Source organism: Saccopteryx leptura, chromosome 1, assembly GCF_036850995.1.
Source record: "Saccopteryx leptura isolate mSacLep1 chromosome 1, mSacLep1_pri_phased_curated, whole genome shotgun sequence".
Lineage (NCBI taxonomy): Eukaryota > Metazoa > Chordata > Mammalia > Chiroptera > Emballonuridae > Saccopteryx > Saccopteryx leptura.
The window spans coordinates 204,123,197-204,146,819 of record NC_089503.1 but is presented as its reverse complement, the minus strand read 5'-3'; the positions used below and the strand labels follow the sequence as shown (position 1 = coordinate 204,146,819).

The following is a 23,623-nucleotide window of genomic DNA, read 5'->3' as shown; positions in this document are numbered from 1 at the left end:
GGGATCCACCCAGCATGCCCACCAGGGGGCGATGCTCTGCCACGCTGGGGCGTCGCTCTGTTGCAACCAGAGCCATTTTAGCGCCTGAGGCAGAGGCCACAGAGCCATCCTCAGCGCCCGGGCCATCTCTGCTCCAATGGAGCCTTGACTGCGGGAGGGGAAGAGAGAGACAGAGAGGAAGGAAGGGGGAAGGGTGGAGAAGCAGATGGGCGCTTCTCCTGTGTGCCCTGGCTGGGAATTAAACCTGGAACTCCTACACACCAGGCCGACGCTCTACCACTGAGCCAACCGGCCAGGGCCGAGAGGCACATTTTAAAACAGAAAAATAAAAATGCAAACACCGCTTACATTGGCTCCATTCTCCTAGCCAAAGACCCCATGTTTTTAAAAATTTACCAAATGAGCAGTATTCATTACATACTATTACTTAATCTTTGCTTTCCTTTTTCATAAGAAAAAAAATACAAGGATGCTGTTCAGAGCTGTTAATTGGCCTGAGATAACCAATAATATATATAACTTCCTGCCAAAAGCGAGAACCCTTGATGTCTTAATTAGCCTCTGCAGCTTTGTTAACGATAAAACAAAATCTCCCTTAGGTTTTGGAAATAACTGAAAGTTGCTGGTGGACCCTATGTGTACAACTGCAGAAACCCCAGAGGACCAAGGATCTCAAGGCAGGAAGGCAGGACAGGAAGGGCCTGTTTCTGGGGCCACACCCTGGTGTAACCTCAGAGACCAGTTGGGCCACCCTGTCCCAGGAGCCCGGGTCACAGACACAGCCTGGGTGCAAGGCCAGCCCCCCAGGGCACCTGGAGGAAGGCTTCAGCGGCCACACTGCAGCTGGCTGAGGGCTGGCACCGGCACAGAAAAATGCCAGTGCGTCCCCCGTTGTCAATACACTGCTGTTTCCTGGACCTGGCCAGAAAGCAAAGCAGAGGGCCCCAGGCCTGAGAGCCAGCAGGGGAGGCGTGGCTACAGCCACGCTGCTGTCTGTGGCTGCTCCACTCAGACTCGGACTTGCTCTGCACTGGGCTGGGAACTGCTGTCAAAGTCCCATCAGGGCTGCAGGCCAGGCAGGCTGGGAGTGGCCACTGTCAGGGCCACAGGTCGGGCAGGCTGGGAGTGGCTACTGTCAGGGCTGCAGGTCAGGCAGGCTGGGGCAGCCACTACAGATTCATCCCTCCTTGCAAGCCGGGCTTTCCAAGTGCTCAGACCGGCTGAGTGCGAGCTCAGTGCTAGAGGCCTGACTGCAGGGGACAGGGGGCAAGGGCACCACACTCAGGCCCCAGGGCCCCCACGGAAGGAGGGCTGCAGTGCCAGCGGGCCCAGGAAGCAGCTACCCGCAGAGAAGGTGGGCAGGGGTGTGTTCTGTGCTGTGATTGGTGCATATTTCGTAAGGCTTGGCGTTCCACGGTTCCTACCACGGTCACCATCCACCTGAACTTCCAGACACGAGGCCAGGACACACAGCAGGGCCGTGAAGCATCAGCTCGTGCTTTACACCACATCACCTACACAACAAGAGGATGGCCTGCTGTGTACCAGCAGTTAGCCTTGGCGGCCTGTCCTCTGCTGCCTCCCGACTTCCACGTCTGTCTAGTCCAGAGAGGGGAGGACCAGATCTGTCGTCTCTCTCAGGTAACCCGCCAGGTACCGCATAAACATGAACCTGGCTCCTCCCGCCCTCTTCTCTGCGGACATGAGACATGAGAAGGGGGAAGAAAACGGCCCATCACCAAAAGGTGACTGTTGATGGAGACACTTTCCATGGAGATTTTGGACACCTTTCTCCTCCTTCATATTTACCCAAAGTTTGAGAAGAGGGTGGGGGTAGGTGGAGGGCGGAGTGCTTGTTGAGGTGAAGCATTTGGTCCACAATGACTCTTAGGGGCTGAACTGTGTCCCCCAAAAGTGCCTCAGAAGGTGAGGCCTTTGCAGACGGGGCCCTTTAAGAGGTGATTGCGTTAAATGAGGTGGACCCTGATCTGACCTCACTGGTGTCCTCGTACGAACAGGAGGCGAGGGCACGCCGCCCAGTGGTGCACATAGATGCCAGGAAGACCATCAGCAAGCCACAGAGAGAGGCTTAGAGAGCAAACCTGCTGGCACTTTGATCCTGAACTTCCAGCCTCCAGCACTGTGAGAAAATAAGCATCTGTTGTTTAAGCAGCCTGGTCTTGGGACTTGTTACCACAGCCTGGGGCGAACTCACACGAGGGCCTCTGGGGCCGTTAGAAGCCTCCGGAGGGCTGAGAAGGACCAGACTGGGCCCTGGTCCAGAACTGCACAGTCCAACACGGTCATCACTAGCCACATGTGGCTTTTTCCATTTAAATTTTAATTAATTAAAACTGAATACAATTTAAAAATTCAGTTCCTCGGTTACACTGGATTCGAGCGCCCCATCCTACAGGGCAGCTCACATCCAGACAGGAGGAGAGGCTCTACGTCTGAGAGGACCTTCAGGAGAAGCTCCTCTCACCTGGCTCTCCCCAAAAGACAGTGAGGCCACTGGTGACGGGGACAAACAGAGGGCATGTAGACCAGCTGCCCAATGCCAACAAAACACATGCGGAGGGGAATCACGACACCTTCTTCCAGTTAACTCTGCACCAAAGAGCAGGACTTTTAAAATTGCTGTCCGAGGAAACTGTGTCCTCTGCAAAAGGCGGGGGAAAAACACACCTCAGTGTGTTTTTGCCTCCAGGAGTAAGAAGCCTAAGCAAATATTAGAGTAGCCAGGGAGCAAGGCCGTGAATCGACCAACAGGTGCTGAGAAGCTGCGAAGGCAGTTGGAAGGCTCAGACAGGTGGTCCAGTGCCCGCGCGCCACACAAACCCTCACCAGTCCTCCCTGAAACAGCAGGGAGCCGTCTCTGGATCCCACACACCTCTGTGTCTGTCTCCCTCTCCCACTCACTCCTCCCTGTGCCAAACAGCAGCGCCCCCCACACTGTCTGTCCCACAGTCCCAACCCCTCAACTGCCTCCCGATCCGGTCACAGCGTACCGAACACACATCCCAAATGCTGACACCCCTCTCCGAGTCACCAATCCCGCCTCCCGCCGCTGCTTCGTGCCTGGGCCAATGCTCCAACCAAAACACGGTCTTTTGGTTCCATTTCCATGTTTCCGGTCCCCTCCCTCCCTCATTCCCAGTGGCCTTCAGTGTGGCCACTCATGGCAGCAAAGCCCTGCTTTCTAATCTGCAGTTTTTAATCTGCTGGAAACTTGGGAGATCAGACAACTAAAACAAACCTGTTTGCCTGAAAAGTATTCCCCCGTTTGGGACCTGGCCAACCTTCATCTCCTCCGCAGGCTCCCCTGGCCCTCTGCTCCTGTGGATCTGTCCCTGCAGTCTCCCGTGTGCCCAGGGCATCAAAGACCGCCCGCCCCCGTGACTATGCTGAGACTCCCTGTCAGAGCTGTGGTGAGGTGGTATCTGACACCGAGTTCCTTGAAAGCGGACCCCGTACCTGTGCCATCACACAGCGAAACAAGCACTCTTTCTAGGTTTCCCGAAGTTCAACCTGTGATGTAAGACGTCAGCTAATGGGCTGGCGCTCAGGTATGGTGCTCGGGATGCAACCCCCCTGCTGTCTGAGGGGAGCTCTCCAAGTGGTCTGCTAGCTCCCCGGCACACAGACGCCGTGCCACATTTATGTGGACTGCCTGGAAGCCAACTGACTCCTGGTTCTCAGCTGCCCTGGGAAAACGGGTACGCCACAGCGCCGCGAGGCAGGCAGCCGCTGAGCACAGTCCTAGTCAAACCCAAGCGAGCGCGCCGACCCACCACCGACTACCAGCCTGCACTGAGTATGTCCCCTGTTCCACGAGACCCTCCTCAGACCCCTCAGCATCGAGCTGAGCTAGTTAATAATTGACCGGCTTCGATTAAGTTCCTTTCTCATAAAGAGCACCTGCGAAGTGCCACACGTGATGTTCGGGAAAAGCAGACAGCCCATTGACTCCTGGAAGCGGATTGTTCATCCTCAGACCGCAGACAGGAGCCCCAGGGACCGCCCGCCCCAGAAAGCTGGTGGCAGACCTGCAGTATCACACTCGGATGCATCTCCTCCGGCCTCGGCATGCAGCGACCGGCCCGGCAGGTGAAGGGCTCCGGCTATTGAAAGCCTTACATGAAAACCTCCTGTTTCTCTGCTGACCCACACCCGGGGAGGCTCCAAGAACAACAAAGCAGGACTTACTGCCATTGTCGTCAGAATCCTCGCTGCTGCTGGGAAGGCGACCTCGTTTCATGATCTCCCCGGGAAACAGCAGGCAGCCTGCAAAGAATGAGACAGCACTTAACCCAAGATGGTGATGCACAATCATCAAGTTGTGCTTCGGACAGAGGGGCGGACGGCGGCCCAGGGTGGACGGCGCGCACAGGCTCACCATCGGCTACGGGGAGCACCCAGACGGGAGACAGCAAAAAGCCCAGGGACACATAATTAGGTGCAATCATGAACAGAACAGGTTTGGAAGCAAGGGGGAGGGGCAGGGAAGTCACGTATCAGCAGGTCCCCCGGTGGTGCCGGTGCCAGTGCCAGGCTCCTCTCTCCTTCCCGCAACATCATCAGGATGTCTCCTCCAGGAGTCTCTGCCCCGGAGAGCTGCACAGTGAGCGAGGCACTGCTTCCTACAGAGAGGTTCCTACTTTGTGTGTGTGTGTGGGGGGGTGCCTCATGTGTGAGTATTTATTTACACTTCACTGGGCATGATTCTGCTTCTCAGGCAAATGTTACTGAAACAGTCCTAAAAACCGAATAACCTAGATTCTAGGAACAAGACAAACGGGATAGCTGCACTGCCGAGGCCTCCCATTGCCATCCCCACCCCTCCATAGGGCACAGCGAGGACAGGAAGGGACCAGACAACATGTGACTCTGATGCTGACCCCTCCTCCCCTGCAGGTCCCCTCACAAGAAACCTGCAGTCAGAAAAGGCCACGCTGTGGGTGGGGAGCCTCTTACCCCACCCACCTGCAGCACCCCTTAAGCCCAGCACCCTCCTGGAGTTCCGGGAGTCCAACCCAACCCAGCAAACTAAGGCAGCAGCTGTAGGGACACCAGCCCACCTTGCCAACTCCTTCGAGCCAACCAGCAGCCACAGGCCTCCGGCCCCGCCACGGAAGAGGAGAGAGAGACGCACTTGGGAGAGAGGGCAGCGGGTGCAGACTGAACCGCCGGCCACTGAACTTAGGGAGATGGGCTCACGGGATCGTTCACACAGGGCAGCTCTCCCAACAAACCCAAAAAGGCTTTTCCAAATTCCATTTATTGATCAACTTCCCATATCTCTAGTGCCCCGACCTCACGGCAGATCAATGGTTTGCAGTCAGGGAGGAGGGCTTTTCCTAGTCAGAAGGACCCCCCCCCCACGTCCCCGGCACTGGGAAGCACAGAACACGGTGTGTCCAGGAGCGTGGACGTGGATGGCGTGGAGAACCACTGGCTAGAAAAAGACATGAGTTAAAAACCCGAAGCTCCCCTCTCCATGGATTTGTAGAACAAGCAGAAAGCGCATCGCACAACATGGCCTGTCCGTCCCCCCCTCACCACCACCACTGCAGAAGGGGCCCCGGTGATTTGCTCGAATATCCGGGCCCACATCACTACTAATTCCAACACACTCATCCAGCGAAGGTTGGGGAGTATTCACTACATGGTGGCAGCGTGGTCCCAATAAGCCAGGTTGTTGGTCAGGGCACATAAAGGAACAGACTGGCATCTGTCTCTCTCTGTGATAGTGGGATGCCACAGGAGCCAGGAAGCTCACAGCTCCCACCCCTGGACGGGTGCGAGAGCCATGATGCAGGAGGAGTGAGGGGGCGAGAAGAAAGCCCGGAAACACTCCCAAGCAACAGGCAGGAAAACAGGCTGTTTCCATCTTCCACTGATTCGGGACAACTTCAATGTAGCAAAAGAAGAGCCTGGGGTCTGCAAACCCCTCTGCCTCAGAAGGGATCCCTCCCGCTCTCCGTCCCCTACGCCCCAGGAACTACTTCCTCCACAGTCCCCCACTCTGAAAACTGCGAGCACCGACCAAAATGGATCCACGTCCCTCTCCGACCCTAAACACACAGAGATACTTCCGAGCAAAAAAGTATGCATGTAAAGAAGAGTAAAAAAAGTGTCTTCCTTCTCACGAGTCCCGTTCCCATCCACCCCGACAGGTCCTGAGCGACGGGGCCCGAGAGCCTGGCCCAGACCTTCTCCAGGGACCCGGACCCACACAGGATGGGGGGACAGTGCTCACACCACATCCCCTCAGTCCCTCCAGTGTGCTTACACCTGGGCACCCAGCTGCCTTATCGCACCCGGGGTCACTTACTATATGTATCAAGAATCCAAGTGGGTTACTAGTCTTAGGAAACACGACACAACGGCAGAACGCAGCGAACACCTGTGCGAACACCTGTGTGGTGAAAGCCAGAGCACGGGCAGACCCCTTCAGGGCAGTGGCCGCTTATTATCTGGATGGTCTGAGAGGGTGCAGGACGCATAATAATTAAGAGGGTTCCTTCCAACACCCCTGAGACAGCAGCCAAGAAGATGGATAACCCATGACTACCTACCCTGTGAGGAGGTGCTGAGGGAAATGACTGTCGCCAACCTCATGGAGCTGCTGGTCCAGGGGAGGGGACAGAGAAGTCCGCAGGAACTCAGTGTGGTCAGTGCCCGACAGTTGTCAGCACGTGGGAACAGATGTTGACGGATTCATGGGGGGCGGGGGTGCTGAGCAGAGTCCGTAGAACAAAGGGGAGGTGACCGGAAGAGGACGCACCGCATTTTGGGCAAAGCTCTCTAACGCTGAACAACATGGAGACTGCTCTGAGCAGCCACCTAGTACTTAGAACCTATTTGTTCGTTTCTTTGCTAACCTAACACACACCCCTTTTTACCTCGCATCCAGCTGGTGAGGCTTGGCGATTCATAAGCCATGGGCCCTTCCAGCCCCCCACCTCCCAGTCTTGTCAGCAGCCCCTCTACCTTACATTGCTTGAAGCACGGCCCTTCCATTCCTCATGTCCACAATCTGTTACCCTTTCCAACTGTCGCAATACGTTCATCTTCCCTATGAGATGAACTCATCGGGCTATGCCCGATGAACTCATCAGTCCCCCTCAGCTCCACAATGCTACTGGGTCCGGCCAGAACACAGAGTTTTGACAGGAAAGCTGGACCCCCCGCTCTACCCAAGCCCAGGTCCTAACAGAACCAGCTCAGCTCGGCAGGGCCAGGCCACGGCACCTCCTCCTTCTGTTCTCAGCCTCTGTCCTGTCCTCCTCACCTATCCGCTGTACCCGCTGCAGGGAGGGAAATGCCAAAGCCACACGGGAGATGTGGTGGCTTCTCAGAGCACCATTGACCTCCTCAGGAAGCAGGCCCTTTCCCCCACAACGGGCCCAAGACCCTATTCACGTGACACATTAGTCACCCTCCTTCAAGCTCTTCTGTCACACAGTTAAGATGTAGTGCAACAGCTAATATCAATTAACCTTGTGTGGTACTAGATGCCAAGAGTACGGTGAACAAAATACAGGACGGGGGCCCTGGCCGGTTGGCTCAGTGGTAGAGTTGGCCCAGTGTGTGGATGTCCCAGGTTCTATTCCCAGGCGGGGCACACAGGTGAAGCAACCATCTGCTCATCTGCTTCTTCCCCTCCTCCCCCTCCCTATTCTCTCTCTCTCAGCACCTTCCACAGCCATGGCTCAATTAATTAGAGTGTATCAGCCTTGGGTGCTGAGGAGCCAACGATGCTCCTCTGCCTCAGGCACTAAAAACAGCTCCGTTGTAAGCATCAGCCCCAGGCAGGGGTCGCCAGGTGGATCCCAGTCAGGACATATGCAGGAGTCTATCTCCTCTCCTCTCACTTAAAAAAAAATACAGGATGGTCCATGGGAGACCCAGTCAACACAGAACTCGACAAGCAGCTTCAGTGTGGCCACTGCTATAAAGGTTACAGGATGGCCATTCTTGGACACACGATGCACACGCGAGACAGCAAGGTACCTGAGAACCCTAAGTGTGAGTTTCCTTGGCCAGGAACTGGGGGGAAGAACCAGCATGCACAAAGCTAAGAACAGACACTTGCGGGAAGGAACCCGTCCGAGGGCGGTTCAGACTCTGCAAGCGGAACAAGTTCAGTGACCTGGGTGTGGTCCCAGGGAGGCATGACTGGTATGTATGTGACTCTAACTATGAAAGAATGAGAAATCACCTCGGGGACAAGGAGAGGAGAGCTTGCACAAAAGAATAGGATGATTAAGAATTTGAGAATGTTTATTCAACGTGCTTCTTGGGAAAGAGGGAAAACAAACTGTCCAGTTACTAGAACAACTCACTGTGGTAGGACCTGGACCACTTATCAGGCCATAAACTCCAGAGCTGTAACAAGAATTACACCCTAGTGAGTTTAATTATCTCACAGGGTCAGATGCAGAAAGGCGTGGTTTTCTCCCCCCAAATTATCAATTTTATCCCCTATGTTTCCATTCCTATTCATTTCATTCTCAAGAAGTTATAGAAGGTACTCAATAACAGATCTTTACACCCTTCTTCTCTGTGCATCTAATGCAGTGCGATGCATTACAATAACTTTTGGACGAATGACTGAATGTCCTACAGAAACTGTCCACGTGCACTTGGCTTCATGGGATTTGAGAGGATGACTGACCTTTAACTTCATTACATTATTTTTAAATTTATTGGTGTCCTTCCATTCTTAGTGAAATTCCATCCAATACCTAAATGTAGTATATTAACAAAAATGTATTTGGAGCATGTATAATATAACAATATTAATTAAGAATGTATTTTTGGACACCAAAGGGTCTTACCTAAAAAGTATATTGCAATGAATGACTCCTTTCTGTTTGTTTTCTACGTTCACAGAATTTGAATATTATTTTTAAGTGCTATGCAACTGATCATTGGATTCCTTGGTTATTGATCCTAGACTACCCACCCCAATGAAAAGATTTACATTGTCTTAATAGGTACCTTCTTGTCCCCTTCTGGAGTATACAGTGCCTAATGCAGCAAAGTCACCACACAGAATGACCCGTACTTCACAGTAATGTCCTGGCCCTAAGTGAATGTGAAGGAATTCCACCAGGTTCTTACCTCAGTTTTTGTTTTTTGTTTTGTTTTGTTCTTTTGTGACAGACAGAGAGAGGAACAAAGAGAGAAACAGACAGGGACAGACTGACAGGAAAGAGAGAGATGAGAAGCAGCGATTCTTCATTGCAGCACCTTAGTTGCTCATTGACTACTTTCTCTAATGTTCTTTGTCTTGGGGGGCTACAGCAGAGCAAGTGACCCCTTGCTCAAGCCAGTGACCTTGGATTTCAAGCCAGCGACCATGGAGTGAGTCATGTCTATGATCCCATGCTTAAGCCAGCAACCCTGTGCTCAAGCTGGTGAGCCCACATTCAAACCAGATGAGCCCAAGCTCAAGCTGGCAACCTTGGCGTTTCGAACCTGAGTTCTCCGCGTCTCAGTCCGACGCTCTATCCACTGCGCCACTGCCTGGTCATGCCTTACCTCAGTCTTTAAAGCAAACATTAATTGTCTAGATAGAGTTTTGAAATTGGCAACAATATCTAAGTCTTATGCTCCCAGAGTCAAAAAATACTAATGTGACTATAATTTCAACAAACTTCTTCTTACTTCTCACTTTTAACCAAAGGGTTATATCTGGTCAAAAAAAAGTCATAGCCTGATCTGCGGTAGCGCAGTGAATAAAGCTTCAACCTGGAATGCTGAGGTCTCAGGTTCAAGGTCCTGGGCTTGCCCGGTCATGGCACACACAGGAAGCAACTACTATGAGTTGATGCTTCTTGCTCCTCCCCCCTCTTTCTCTCTCTCCTTCTCTTTCATTCTCTCGCTCCTCTCTCCAAAAATCAATAAATAAAATCTAAAAAATATATATATAGTCATAGATTTAACTGACAAACTGCTTTGATCTTAAGTATTCAAGTTTTTACCTTATCTACCTATTTTAACACCCCACAAGGCAGCCCAAAAATGGAACTTTAAAAAACATGTCCTTTATAAAGTCATACATCAAAACTTGTTTAAAGAAAATGCTGCCCAAGCTACTATCATAAGCCTTTGTAAAGGCTTGACACTTGAAACTATTCAGATGAAAAGTTTATATTAGCAATAAATAACCACCTTTACCAAAAAAGAAATTATATGAATAGACCAGATCATCGTAACTACAATATTTACTTCTATGAACCTTACTGCTAAAACCCAAGTGCTAATAATTCACTTTAAATTCTTTATACATTATTTTGAAACTCAAGATTTTAAATCAAGAAAAGCATTTTTCAGTATTTTAAGGAATTTATAAATTTGAGTGGTTTGAAATGAATCACAAGCAGCAACCATTTGTCAACTTGAAAATAATGCAATCCTGTTTATGAGCCCTAAAACATTCTATTAAACCCCTCCCAGGTCTCTATAATCGCTGACTCAATAGGAGTCAGCCACTCAAAAGCAGTTACAGAACATTCCAATCCTTTGTATTTGGAATGTTGTTTAATTTCCCTTGACAGGGGAGTTAAGAAATTCACACCCAAATAAAGGCAGTCACCACGGCTTCTGGGCCAGGGTTCCTACCCCTAATTTCAGCTCCTCAGAATTCCTTCCTGTTACATTTTTACGTTTAGGTATGGAAAGATGCCGAAGACATATAAAGGAAGAACACAGGCAAACTGCAGGGGCGGGGGGGGGGGTACCCGAAAGATAAATATAGGCCTATTTATACATAAAAGGGAGGAGGGAAGAGAATACATACAACAATTGCTTGCATCATCATGAAAAACGACTGTTTAATCTCTGAGAAATACAACCAAAGTGTTTGAGACAGAATGGGTTGGGAAGTTTTACTTCTCCTTATGACCTTTATAAAACTTTTGTTTCTTACTATGATCCAGTACTACACTTAGAACACTAAAGATTTAAAATCCAAAACTTTGTTCCCCACTCCTCACCACACACTGGAGACCCTGGGGCACCAGTTCTGGACCCCTTAGGAAGCACCACCCTAAAATGAACAGCCAGCAATAAAGTGTTTGCTCTACCTCCTTCTTGAGATAGGTATCATACAGTCTTGTCTTGCTTCTAAAGAATACCTGATGGAATAGTGGAGAAGGAAAAAAAACTGGAAAGGTAAGAGGAGAAGACTGTAAAATGCTATTATCACCCATTCAGTATTTAGTTCAGAAGCTAAAGTTTTCAAAACATAAGAGCCAGTGCCAGCAGCAAGTCACTAAAAATGCATGCAATAAGAATAGAAAAACTAACCCCAGACAGGAAAACTAGTGTATAAACCACCTTTAAAGAATAAATACTCAGGCCCTGGCCAGTTGGCTCAGCGGTAGAGCGTCGGCCTGGTGTGTGGAAGTCCCAGGTTCAATTCCCAGTCAGAGCACACAGGAGAAGCGCCCATCTGCTTCTCCTCCTTTACCCCTCTCCTTTCTTTCTATCTCTTCCCCTCCTGCAGCCAAGGCTCCACTGGAGCAAAGTTGACCCAGGCACTGAGGGCAGCTCCATGGCCTCCGCCTCAGGTGCTAGAATGGCTCCGGCCGCAACAGAGCAACACCCCAGACAAGCAGATCATTGCCCTCTTGGTGGGCTTGCCAGGTGGATCCCAGTTGGGCACATACAGGAGTCAGTCTGACTGCCTCCCTGCTTCTAACTTTGGAAAAATACAAATAAAATAAAATAAAAAAGAGTAAATACTCAACTTCTTATCCGTTTCAAGAGTAGTACTATTTGGCGGGGGGGGGGGGGGGGGGGGGCAGGGCGGGTATAAAATAAAAAAAGCTATGTTCCAGAGATTGCTACGACACACACCATTTCCTCCACCCATATATTACGTCATCCTTTTCCACCATCCCAGACATGACTTCAGAATCCTTCTTAACACACAGTGCTACCACTCAAGTCAGAAGTTATGAGAGATAAAGTCCTACAGCCCCTTGCACATTTTTTTACCATTTGCCAGGAAAAGTACGGTAAGACCACACTCTTCCTAATATATGAATTATAAAGTCTTTTCTGAAGTATTTCACTGAAATCAGAAGTTTGTGCTCCATTCTGCACTGAGGCCTCTGAACCAAGTTTTCTCATTTATGTAACACAGGCATGCATGCAGGCCTGCAAACTAAAAATTCATTGAAAAATAACACTAAAAAAAAAAACGATGAGTATTCAGAGGAGCTGGTTTCTGAATGAATCAAGTTAAGGGTAAGGATGGAAAAGGCGTCGACAACCCCTCTTCCACCCTTGGAAAAATAAGTCAATAAAAGCCAAGTGTCTACAGGGGAATTTTAAAAGATTTTTAAATGCTCAAACCAGATGTTCTTCTACAGGATATACAAAAGCTGCTTCTGCAGAAACCAGTCTCGACCAGCTAATGACAATTACAACACTACGCACAGATTGAAATGCAGCTGTTTTGAGGAACTGGGTTCCCTGATTATAGCCGGGTGTCAGAAACTATCAGTTACCACTAACAATGTTAAGTCACCCAAAAATTTAACGTACCATTTTTTAAATAAATAAGAGATTTCCAATGTACATCTTAGGAGACCTAGGTGGCACACTGAACAAAACCTGCATGTACACCTCCTCTGAGTAACGTGTGTAAAGAATATTCCATCACAGTGCACAAGTCTTACTGTTACTATGGTCTCAAACCCAGCAGCAAGGTCTGGGAACTACTCTCTGGGTTTAAAGCTGAGGAGTCTCACCCCATGGATTTGTATCTATAGGAGATCTTCCCAGAGAAAGCGCATCAAACCAGAATCGTGGCACTAAAGAACATTCATTTCAAGAGATCATTTAACCCACCTTTCTGAATTTTAAAGTCAAGTACACTGCCTGACCTGTGGTGGCGCTGTGGATAGAACATAGACCTGGATCGCTGAGGTTGCTGGTTCCAAACCCTGGGCTTACCCGGCCAAGGCACAATCGAGAAGTAACTACTATGACTTAATGCTTCTTCCTGCTCCTCCTCCCCTTTCTTCCTCTCTCTAAAATCAGTAGTTAAAATTAAAAAAAAAAAAAAAAAAAAAAAAGACAAGTACACTGATTTCTGAAGTGGTAAAGCAGCACGGGGGGGGGGGGGGGGGTCCAGGGCAAATTCAGTCCTCAAACCAACAAAAAGTTCCCAAGGTGGGCGGCCGTCTTCGAGGGCTTAAAAAGGTTCTCTCCATTCTAGATTCTAGAAGATGAAGGCCATACCCTGTTATGTTATCAGGGAGCAGATAACTAAAATGTGATCAGAGAACAACAGTCGGTGCAAACTTGGAAACAGAAACGTGGTCCTGGCAGGCTGATGTGAAGACAGTTACAAGTGCCATGCCGCCTGGTGGAGCGCACAAAGGTGGAGCCGCCAGAGTGTGAGTGCTAGAAGTGCCCTGAACACTGCCAAGGGGAAGTGCTCGCAGCCACGGGCACTGACTTCCCACTGGTGTGAACGCACCCAGCCTGGAGAAGGGTGAGAGAGGTTATCTCCTTCTGTAGGAGGACCTTTTCGTAGAGCATATCCCTTACACAGGGCTTCCTGGCTAGTGTGACTACCTAGGCATGCCGTCTTTCCTAGGTCCACAGGGTCGTGTGTTACACACCCGATCCTCAAAAGGGATCCTGGGACCAAAGGATGAAGAGCCACTGTCCTTAGACTAGTCAACTCCCTCCATATTTATCAAACAAACTTCTGATTTCAACTTATTTCAGGTTCCTACCAGAAAGGGGACTGAACCCCAGTGGAAACAACCTGGGGACCTGGCAAGGCTGTGTCTCGCTGTAACTCAAAGGTCCACCACTTTTCTGTGCTGCCCCTGAGCTAAAAGTGGTTTTCACATAGTTAAACAATTTGGGGTGGCGGGTGGGGGTGTCAAAAGCACATTTCGCAAAACATGGAAATTACACAGAATTCAAACGTCACTGTCTGCAAATAAAGTTTTATTGGAACACAGCCACAGTCACTCATTTACCTTTGCCCACTGATGGCCTTCATACTCACAACAGCACAGCTGAACAGCTGTCACAGAGTCCATCGGACCCACAAAGACTAAAATATCAGCATTTACTATCGGGCCCTTAACAACAAAAAGGTTTACTGATCCCTGTTATGAAACAAAAAGACTGGCAGTACATTATAAACCAGCATTCTGCATGTTTAGGGAAATGTAAACCAATCACCAGGTCCTGGCAACTGACAAACACCTTAATGTTACAAAGTTACAGATCTGGACAGACTCTGTCCTTTAAGAACCTCTTAACTAGAACACAGAAATCACAACCAGAACCGAGAAGGGACAGGTGCTCTGAGCAACTCAAATAAAGGTCATGTCTAGAAAACCCAGAATTTTTCTCCAAGGAAAACCCGTGAGGCTCCTGCCACTGTTCACTAAGTTATAAGAACTTCTAACATTCTTCTTATCTGATTCTCAAGCCAAAAAAACATAAGCAGGGGAAAAAAAGACTATTCTAGACAGGCATTTTAATGACAATTCATGGTTAATCATGATTTAAAAGGTCCAGACAGCTATCATCAAAAGAAGTCACCAAAATTTAAACACAAAACCGGAATCCAACGATGCACTTCAAAGTACCCAGCAAGTCCCTGCAATGACACAGGAAGCTTCAGTGTTCCTCTGTGTCTTCTACCGGAGAGGTCCCCCAGGTTTAAATCTGACTTCCACAGAAGTTATGAGCTGCCAGTACTCAGCCTCCACTTCATAAGTGCGTCATTATATTTCAACACTGAAATAACTGATGCTCAAAAAGCTGACCATGAATAATCAAGAAAAATTGTTACTCTTGCTCCGGGTACTTTCGTGCTAAACAAAAGCCAAACGGAGCAGTTACAACTCTAGCAACTTGTTACCCTCACCAATTCCTGCTGCTTACCCTGGAGTAAAGAGTCAAGGAAAGAAAAGCTCATTTTCTTCTTCAGTCCCGACCCTCCCCACTGAAACGTTCACTTAAAACAAGCGCTTACAAAGTGTCTTAGAGACTGTCGCGAAGTTTCAAACGAAGAGCATCTCCCGTGCAGACATTAAATGATTAATCTTAAAAATATATTATTTCTAATTGGGAGTGCTTTCAAAACAAGAGAAAACTGTACTTTCATCCTTTCAACAAATAAGCCCAGCAGAACCTAAGGTTTGAAAAATGAACTTAGTTCAACTAACTGTCCTCCATCACCTATGTCTTGACACCACCTGAAGAACCAGAAACAAATGGTAAATGCAGAACTGGTTGCCCCGTAACCAAAAGTTTGGTCCTTGCACATCTGTTAATCACCGGTCTACAGCTGACATAGGATTCCAAATAGAAACACAGGCCCGCCCTTTGCCAGCGACCAGCCTTTCCATTCCTCTTCTGGCTCTCTTCATTTCTGCTGCTTTCAGGTGAGGAAAGACATCCTGAGTCATCCTTCAAGGTCTAGACTAGATAAGGCCACAATACGATGGCCAAGAGTCAGGATCAATATCCTCTTGGACTAGATTTTCTCTCAGCTCCAAGATACTCGACACATATAAGCAAACGCCACTTCCACTCAGAGGTAGCAAGGTCCTCCTGGGCCACTCCTGCACTTGCTGGAATGCAGAGTACCCTCTGACACCAGAGCTCACCAACTAGGGACAGCAAAGCAGAAGGAGCAACCTTCAGCCTCACAGACAGATCACTTGTACCAGCACAGCCCATAGATGGCCACCAATGTTCAATGAAGTTTCAACTTCCTGAAATATCCCATTCTAAAATAATACACACAGTGTTCAAATGTTAAATACATGCTCGCATCAAGTGCTGCAATCTCTTGAAAATGGAGAAAACAGACTGAACACCAGATCTTTCCAGGAAACAACCTCCTATCTCAGGAATTAAAATACTTTGCCAAAGTTCATGCCAACCTTCTGAAACCATGTACGAGCAGCCCCAAGCAAAACCACCCTTTAGTTAAAAACGTTGCAAGGTACAGGCAGTCCCCAGGTTACAAAAGATAGGTTCCACAGGGTTGTTCTTAAGTTGCATTTGTATGTAAGTTAGATACATTTACCTCTTAAATGCAACTTAGATGTTTATCTTCACATAGAATTAATTTTTACCTTTCTGTGTATATAAATATTTAAATACTTTCAAATTCAATCTTAAACAATCTTGCATGAAACAGATGATAAACTTGTTGGAGATGATGGGACCGGTGTTAGAAAGTCAGGGTTTGATTCTGTTGCTGGGGTCAGTTTCCTGAAGTCGGCATCCAGGGAGGTTTGTACAGAGCACTTCTTTTTATCATAAATGGCCCCCCGTAGCATCTCAGCCCTTCAGTAACAGTATGGTAAACTTTGGTGAACTTCTCTGCATCAGGACCTTGCTCCTCCAAATTGCCATTCCTACTTCAATGAGACAAAAAGCATCAGCTAACTCTTGCATATAAAACTTTTTCAATTCTGGAGTTTCTAGGTCCCCGTTTTCTTCCTTAAAAGCTATCATCGGCTGCTGTAGTTCCATAAGGTCTTCACTGGTTTAGTTCTTGGCCATGGAAGTCGAGTAACTCTATCATTTTCACTGATGTCCAGCTGCAGTTGATTACCAATAGCCCTCATGGCTCCGTTCATATGAGTTGTACATACGTTGAATGGTTGTAACTTGGGGACTTACTGTATTGTTGAATATAGTGCCAATGTTCTAACTTACAGGCTTGGACAGAGGGGGGAGAGAAAAGCGTAACATTGATACAACTCAGTGTTTGATCAAGCCAAGCTTTTTAATGCCGATACAAATAAAAAGCAAGCCATAATGGCTAAGATGCCATATCTTCCTCCAGAGTACATCTATTTTATTAATCTTGTGCGAAAACTGAATCTCTGTAATACAAATTCTGACAGACCATTAATAGTGATGGTGTCACCCAGTGGTAGTCAACCTGGTCCCTACCGCCTACTAGTGGGCGTTCCAGCTTTCATGGTGGGCAGTAGCGGAGCAACCAAAGTATAAATAAAAAGATAGATTTAACTATAGTAAATTGTTTTATAAAGATTTATTCTATCAAACTTAGCAAAAATCTGACATAAAGTACTTGGTAAGTAATTATTATTATATGCTTTAACTTGCTGTAACTCTGCTTTAAAAATTTTATAAAGTAAAGTTACTTCCCTACTTTATAAATCACCATGTCTGTGGAACTGGTAGGCGGTTAGCAAATGTTACTATTAACAGAGATACAAAGTGGGCAGTAGGTATAAAAAGGTTGACTACCCCGGTGTAACAGGTGCCCATCATACTAAAGGAGCAAAGAGCTTCTTCCCCAACAGGAAGCAAGGAAGCACCCTCAGATCCCCGTGCCCCTTCCTCAGCTGTAGCAAACCCCAAAGACACAGGATATCATCGTGTTTGATAACTTTATGTTTGCTGTTCCAACTACCTCAGTGCTAAAACTGATTCATTCTTTTCTCAACAAGTCTGTGGATAAATGCATGGGGTAAATTTCTGAAGTATTTTTCAAACAGAATTTCCAAATCTAAAACTTTCAAATTCCAATAAAATGCTATTTTGATTTCCAACTTTTTAAAAATCACATCATGACCAATTCCAACGGCTTGCCCCCTCAGTCAGGGGTCTGTCAAAGAGTTAATTACTACAAATTAAAATCTACTTACAAAGTAGTCAAATGCAGTAAATGACCCTCACTAGACCATGTTCTTTTCTCTCTCTCTCTCTTAACTGATTTGAGAATGAGAGAGAAACATCAATTTGCTGTCCCACTTATTTATGCACTCACTGGTTGATTCTTGTATACGCCCTGACCAGGGATTAAACCCACAACCTAGCGTTATCAGTCTAATGCTCTAACTGAGCTACCAGGCCAGGGCCCTTGACTAGACCGTTTTTAAACAAAGCTGCTGTTATATGTATTTGGGGGCCAACTAAGGAGATCTATGTCCCAGTGATAGACGTGATGAAAACTACCAAGTTAGCTGATGGGGTGGGGGGACCCTTTATGGAACTATATGTACAATATGATTCCATTTTGATTAAAACACGCACACTTATGCAATTATCTGGTGATACAAAGGTGATCTTGGAATGTGTTATTCTATTTGCCTCTCTGCATTTTCTGAGTTTCAACAATGTACATGTAACATCACTTCTGTAATACTACTTCAAACCACTAAGGCCACTTAAAGTCAGAAAACAGTATTTATGAAGTGCCTACTATAGGTGAGACAGAGATCTGCTTTTATTCTCACCAAGTTCTCCAAGTTTTTTGGGGGTTTTTTTTTTTAGTTAATCTTTCACCCCAAGCCTCTGGGTTCAGCAATAGTCATTTTTAAATATAACATTTCCTTAAACTCCAAAGAGTTTTTCTCTCTGTTCTTTCTCAGGCACACTAATAATTCTTCTGTTTTCCCTTTATAGCTGCTCTTTCAACCTTGGTAACTAATATACAACTAAAACACTCCTTTGTAAGCTGAAAACCTGTGACAGAGGAGGAACTAATACCATGGGGGAAGGAGGAGTCCTTTTGAATGAACAGCTATTTAGCTTTTGCCAAGTTAAAATCTCTGTAGCAATGCACCCAAGTTTTCTTACTAGAAAGCAGTGTATGATCTTAAGATGGAATCAAGGTCAAGTTCTACCGCATGTCTGGCAACACCCTTTATCTCTGGCTAGTGTAAAGACGAAGAGAGATATGAGGAAACCTAAAAAATAGCTGAAAACTGTATTTATTTTCATTGTCATTGTAAAAATGACAATACCAGATCACATACACATATAAAAAAATACACAAATTTAAGAAAGAAAGCAAAAATACCAAGCAATCAGAAAGTTATCTGAGTGACTAAAATATTTGGGGGAAAAAAAGTAGTAATAATTCCAGAATGGTTATTTCCTGGAAAGTGTCACCCACAAGAATACCCCCATCCATCTCGCCAACACGTGCAACACTGCAATAACAAATTATTGTACCAAAGTGTTAAGTATGGTTGGTGTCACTGAAGGCTTTCCTTCCTTTCTCCACCTACAAGTGATTAAATATAGATTAGCTGTGATTTGATCAAAATGCAACTTAGTATTGTAACCTCTAACCAGTGGTGGGTCACTACCTAAGTCAGCTTCCAGGGCAACAATTTTCTGACTTAAAACTAGTTCGTTAGCTTTAAAAGGGATTAGCCTTGAGCTACAAGTAACTTAAGAGCTAGCCTCTCACAGTGGGTTTTCTAAAAAGGAAAAATAGATCATCTCACTCATAAAAACCTTTGGGAAAGAAGTCCCCAAGCATTCCCATTAATGGAAACCTCAGATTCCCTGTTGCTGTACTGAAAATGTAGCCGTCTTAAGTCCTTCAACTGCAGCTATTACTTTACAAAATGAAATGTTGAATTCCCTCTTGGCCCGGGTAAACAGAGGGCAACAGCCCCTCGTTGCCCGCTTCCCTGTTACTAGAAAGCCAAGGCCGCCTCGAAGCGGCCTCCTGGTGACGATGCATTCCTAACGGGTTTCGCAGGCACATTTAAATCGCCCGCTTTTTTGTTTGTTCGCTGCATTCTCAGGGCTCCGGACTGCGGCCGCCCCGCGCGCCCGGGAGGGGGAGCTGGAGGAAGCGATCCGGGCGGGGCCCTGGAGCCGGCAGGGGGAAGACGATGGGGAAGTTGATGGGGGATGGTGCAGGAGGGGGACGCGGGGGGGGGGGGGGGGGGGGTGGGGGGGGGCTGGGGGTCGGTGCGGGAGGGGGACGCGGGCGGGGGGGGGGGCTGGGGGCGACACGGGGGGAGGAGGCGCCGCCCTGCACTGGGAGCTCCCTGCGCCGCTCCGCCCGCCAGCCGAGGTGTACGCAGGGCCGGGTGCCGCCTCCTCCCGCCCTCTCTCGCCGCCCTCCCCCTGAGGCAACAGCAGCCACAGTGCGGGAGGAGGGGAGAGCAACTCCCGGCACCTTCGCCGGAATTAGCCCGGGTGCAGTGATGACACCTTCTCGCGGCGCAAGCTAGCGCGCTCCCTCCGCAGCGACAGCGACGTGCCGCCGCCGCCCTCTCCATTCGAAAGTGGCTGCCCCCCCCCCCCCCCCCCCCCCCCGCCGCCGCCGCCGCCTCCGCCCGCTGCACCAATCCGCTCGGCCCCAGTTGCAAATCAAATGCTCCCCCGCGTCCAGAAGCCACTTGCGCCGCTGGAAACGGCTGCGCCGGCCCCTTCTCCGCGTCCCTCCCGGGCGGCACCTCTGGGCTGGGGCCTGGCCGGGCCGGGCGCTGAGCAAGAACTGCCAGGAAGTGGGAGCCGCGGCGAGCAACCCCGAGCGGGCTCGGCTCCCGCGCCCACTCCCGCCCCCAGACAGTTCTGGAAACTGTGGATCACCTCTGTCACAGGAAGCCATCCGGCGTGGAAGGCGGCGCCGAACCAACAAACAAACGCCTGCGGCCGCCTGCCGGAATCGGCGCGGGGACAGCGACCGGCTCCAGGCCGTTCCCCGGGCGGGGACGAGGCAGTCGCCCCCGCACCATGGGCTTTGTGCGGGCTCCTGCGGCGCGGATGCGGAGGGCCGGGCGTCCCGGCCTCTGAAGCCCCCACCCTTGCCCCCGCAGCACTGCTGGGACCGTTAGGTGACGCTCGGACCACGGCCGAGACAGCAGCGCGTTGGCCGCTGCCCGCCCCCGTTCCCATTTCCACTCAGAGCCGCCTCTCCTCCAACGCCAGAGGCGGGCTCCAAAAGTTGGCCCCGGGGCCACCCAGCACCTGCCCACGTGCCGCGGAGGCTCGCTCCCGGGTCTCCCCGTCCCCTTCCACCCCCGCCACCCTCCACCGCCAGGTCACCTATTACCGGTGGGAGGGGAGAGACACTGCTATTTAAACGCCCTCGGAAGTTGAGGCACCCCCACTGGCGGGTGCCGTGCACCTGCCTCCCGCCGCCGCGCTCCGCCACTTTGAGCAGCAGCGGCGTCCTCGGCCCCGCCTCCTGCCCGCAGGCGGGCGGGGGGGGGGGGGGAGCGGGAAGGAGGTGGAAGGGATCGAATTTCTCCAGCAAATGGGACCGTTCCGACAGGATTCGGTTCCCCGGTCAACATTCCACATTCCATCCCTCTCCCGCATTTGCGAGCCAGCGCCAACAACCCGGAAAGCCTTCTGGCTGCCGAACAACAGCCCCCAACTCACACTCACAGGCACAGGACACGTGCACTGAAGGGCTTTGCAACTTGCAGTCCCGGGGTACACAGTGCACGTTCGTTCGTCTAAGGCAGCGAAGACTGAGCAACCCCACCCCCACGATTTGCAGATGGTGCCAAAGGTGGCAATTTGCAATCCGTTTTAAATTCACGGTTAATCGGTACTTTGCTCTACCAAGTCAACTCCTTCCCAATTTCACCGATGAAGGATTTTACACTTTATAGGCAGTCTTGCTGTAAGTAAAAGGTCTGATCATTGGAAACCCAATTTGGAAGAATCTATTAATTGCCAAGCTGTCCCTCTACCCCATGCTCACTGCCCTTGAATTGATACAATGAATATTTTGGACATGTGGTGACGCGATGACAAGACCCGGGGCTGCGGCCACCCTACACAATGTACCTATATGCACACACACTCATATTTAGACAAATAGAGTCGCCCCCCCCCCCTTCCTCCACAGTCACACACACTCTGGATTCATATATGTATGCGAACCTGAGTTCTGCCATTGCCATCTGTCTACCAAGTTGCTACTATGCTTTCCACTTTCCTGCAGCCTAATGCACTTTGGGCCAACTGAACGGCTTCTGCTCCTGAACTCGTTTAATTGACGCTTTACCTGAAAAAACACATGTTCTTCGCAAATCCAAAAGAAGAAAAAGCTCTAAGTCTTCATCCCCCACCCCAAATTGAAAAATAATCATAAAACTTACTGATCCAACATAAATCAATTCTCAGGCTCCAAAAATCATCCTCTCCTCCTCCTTCTCCTCCTCCTCCTCCTCCTCCTCCTCCTCCGGCCCCCGCCCCGGCAATGCCCAAGTTACTGGTGGGATAGTAAGGCTGCGCTCAGCGGCCGCCAGCCCTCCCTCCTCGCTACAGATCGAGAACCCAATCTTTTGGCGCCATATTAATGACGTACTATATTATTTCCACTAGGCAGCGACCTTCGGCATTAAATTACTCCCGAGAACTCCCGAGCAAAGCAACAAAACCATCAAATATGGCTGAGCCTCTCGACTCGTCCTGCAGCCGCCGCTGCTGCCGCCGCCACCGTGGGCTCAGGACGCGCACACGGACCCACGCGCGGAGCCCCCCTCCGCCCCCCGTGGCCCGCGTGCTTACCTGCTGCGGAGGGGTTCGGCCGAGGCGCTGGGCTCTGTGCAGCATGAGTTCGGGCCGCGGCGGGCGGGCCGGGAGCCGGGCGGGCCCCTGCGTTCGCCGGCGCGCACACACCCGGCGCTCGCGGGGAGGCACTCTCCGACGGACGCTTGGCTTGTTATGGAGGGAGGATTGTGTGAATCAAACTCATTTCTGGGTCACTGCTGCCACAGGGGGGAGCACTTTAATCCCTTGCCAAAACGAGAGGGTGGGGACAGGAGGGCGGAGGGAGTGCCCGAGGTGCGGGGGGCTTGGTCCCTTGTTAACTCTTCGTGGCCCTCTCCGCACACAGCCTGCTCAGCCATCATCCGTGGGGCGGGCCCTGCCCGCGCTGACACTCTTCCTTCACCCCTTTGTGAGTCTAGAAATTTCTTGAGGTGCCTCCCGGTAGGGAGGAGGGCTTTATCTCCTCCAAACTGTCCCAGTTCCAACTCTAGTCTGACATCACTGCACCTAGACACTGATTCTTTCAAGTTAAGATTAAAACTGTGTGTATAAAAATGTGACTATTAAGGCGTATAATTTGGGCGAAAGATTTTATTTTTAGACTGAATGACAAAATAAATAGCTCTTTTGTAGTAACAGGTTTCGGGAGCTGCGAATTAGCATGATATTTTTAAATACACAGAATCCAATTTCAGAGCAGGAACACTCCTTACCTAAATTAGTATCAAACTGATAACTGCAAATGAGCATTAATTCATTAGAAGGCAGTGCTTATTTATAAACTGACACCACTTTTCTGTTACACAGTATCACACAACTGGACTTCGCCTTCCAAATTTGAGAACTGAGCCTAATGTTGCAACTGGAGTGGCAGACTAATGCAAAATTAGTCATCAGAGATTCATTTGGGGGGTATTTATGTGTAAAAATGAGTGGTTACTGATTTTCTGCAGAATACAAACTTGCTTTTTCATAGGAAGGTTAACATATTTCTTTCATAGGCCCTACCTCCCTAAAAAATAAGGGTATATGTGACCTTCAGCTTCAAAAGAAACAAGACCACCATACAGATTAAAACTCCAGTTCAGTAAACAGGCACAGTGATCACTAATTACAAAGTTTAGTACCCAACCCAAAGGCACTGGGTGAATTCTTCTGAATATACCAGGTTTAACTCCACACACACATCAACCCAGCCACCCACATGAAGACCATAGAATCTGATAAACAAGGCAAAACAAAACTAGTTGAGCCCTTCCGTTATTTTCCAGAAAACAAAGTAAGCCAAAGGAATTCTTAGGTATAGACATAGACTGTTTCA

The 23,623-nt window shown here is 49.2% G+C and overlaps 1 protein-coding gene across 6 annotated transcripts in view; it reads right to left on the bottom strand.

The window, feature by feature from the left end:
• Positions 1-22,707, bottom strand: part of JADE1 (jade family PHD finger 1) — a 56,073-nt gene extending 33,366 nt beyond the window's left edge. The window contains exons 1-2 of one of the 6 annotated variants that reach the window (XM_066385141.1): positions 22,321-22,707; positions 4,210-4,287 (exon numbers count right to left, since the gene is read on the bottom strand). In XM_066385141.1, coding sequence (XP_066241238.1) covers positions 4,210-4,261 — 52 coding nt within the window. In that variant the 5' untranslated portion in view covers positions 4,262-4,287; positions 22,321-22,707. The other 5 variants (XM_066385147.1, XM_066385162.1, XM_066385143.1 and 2 more) reach the window with 5 other exon arrangements.
• Between the last annotated feature and the right edge of the window lie 916 nt (positions 22,708-23,623).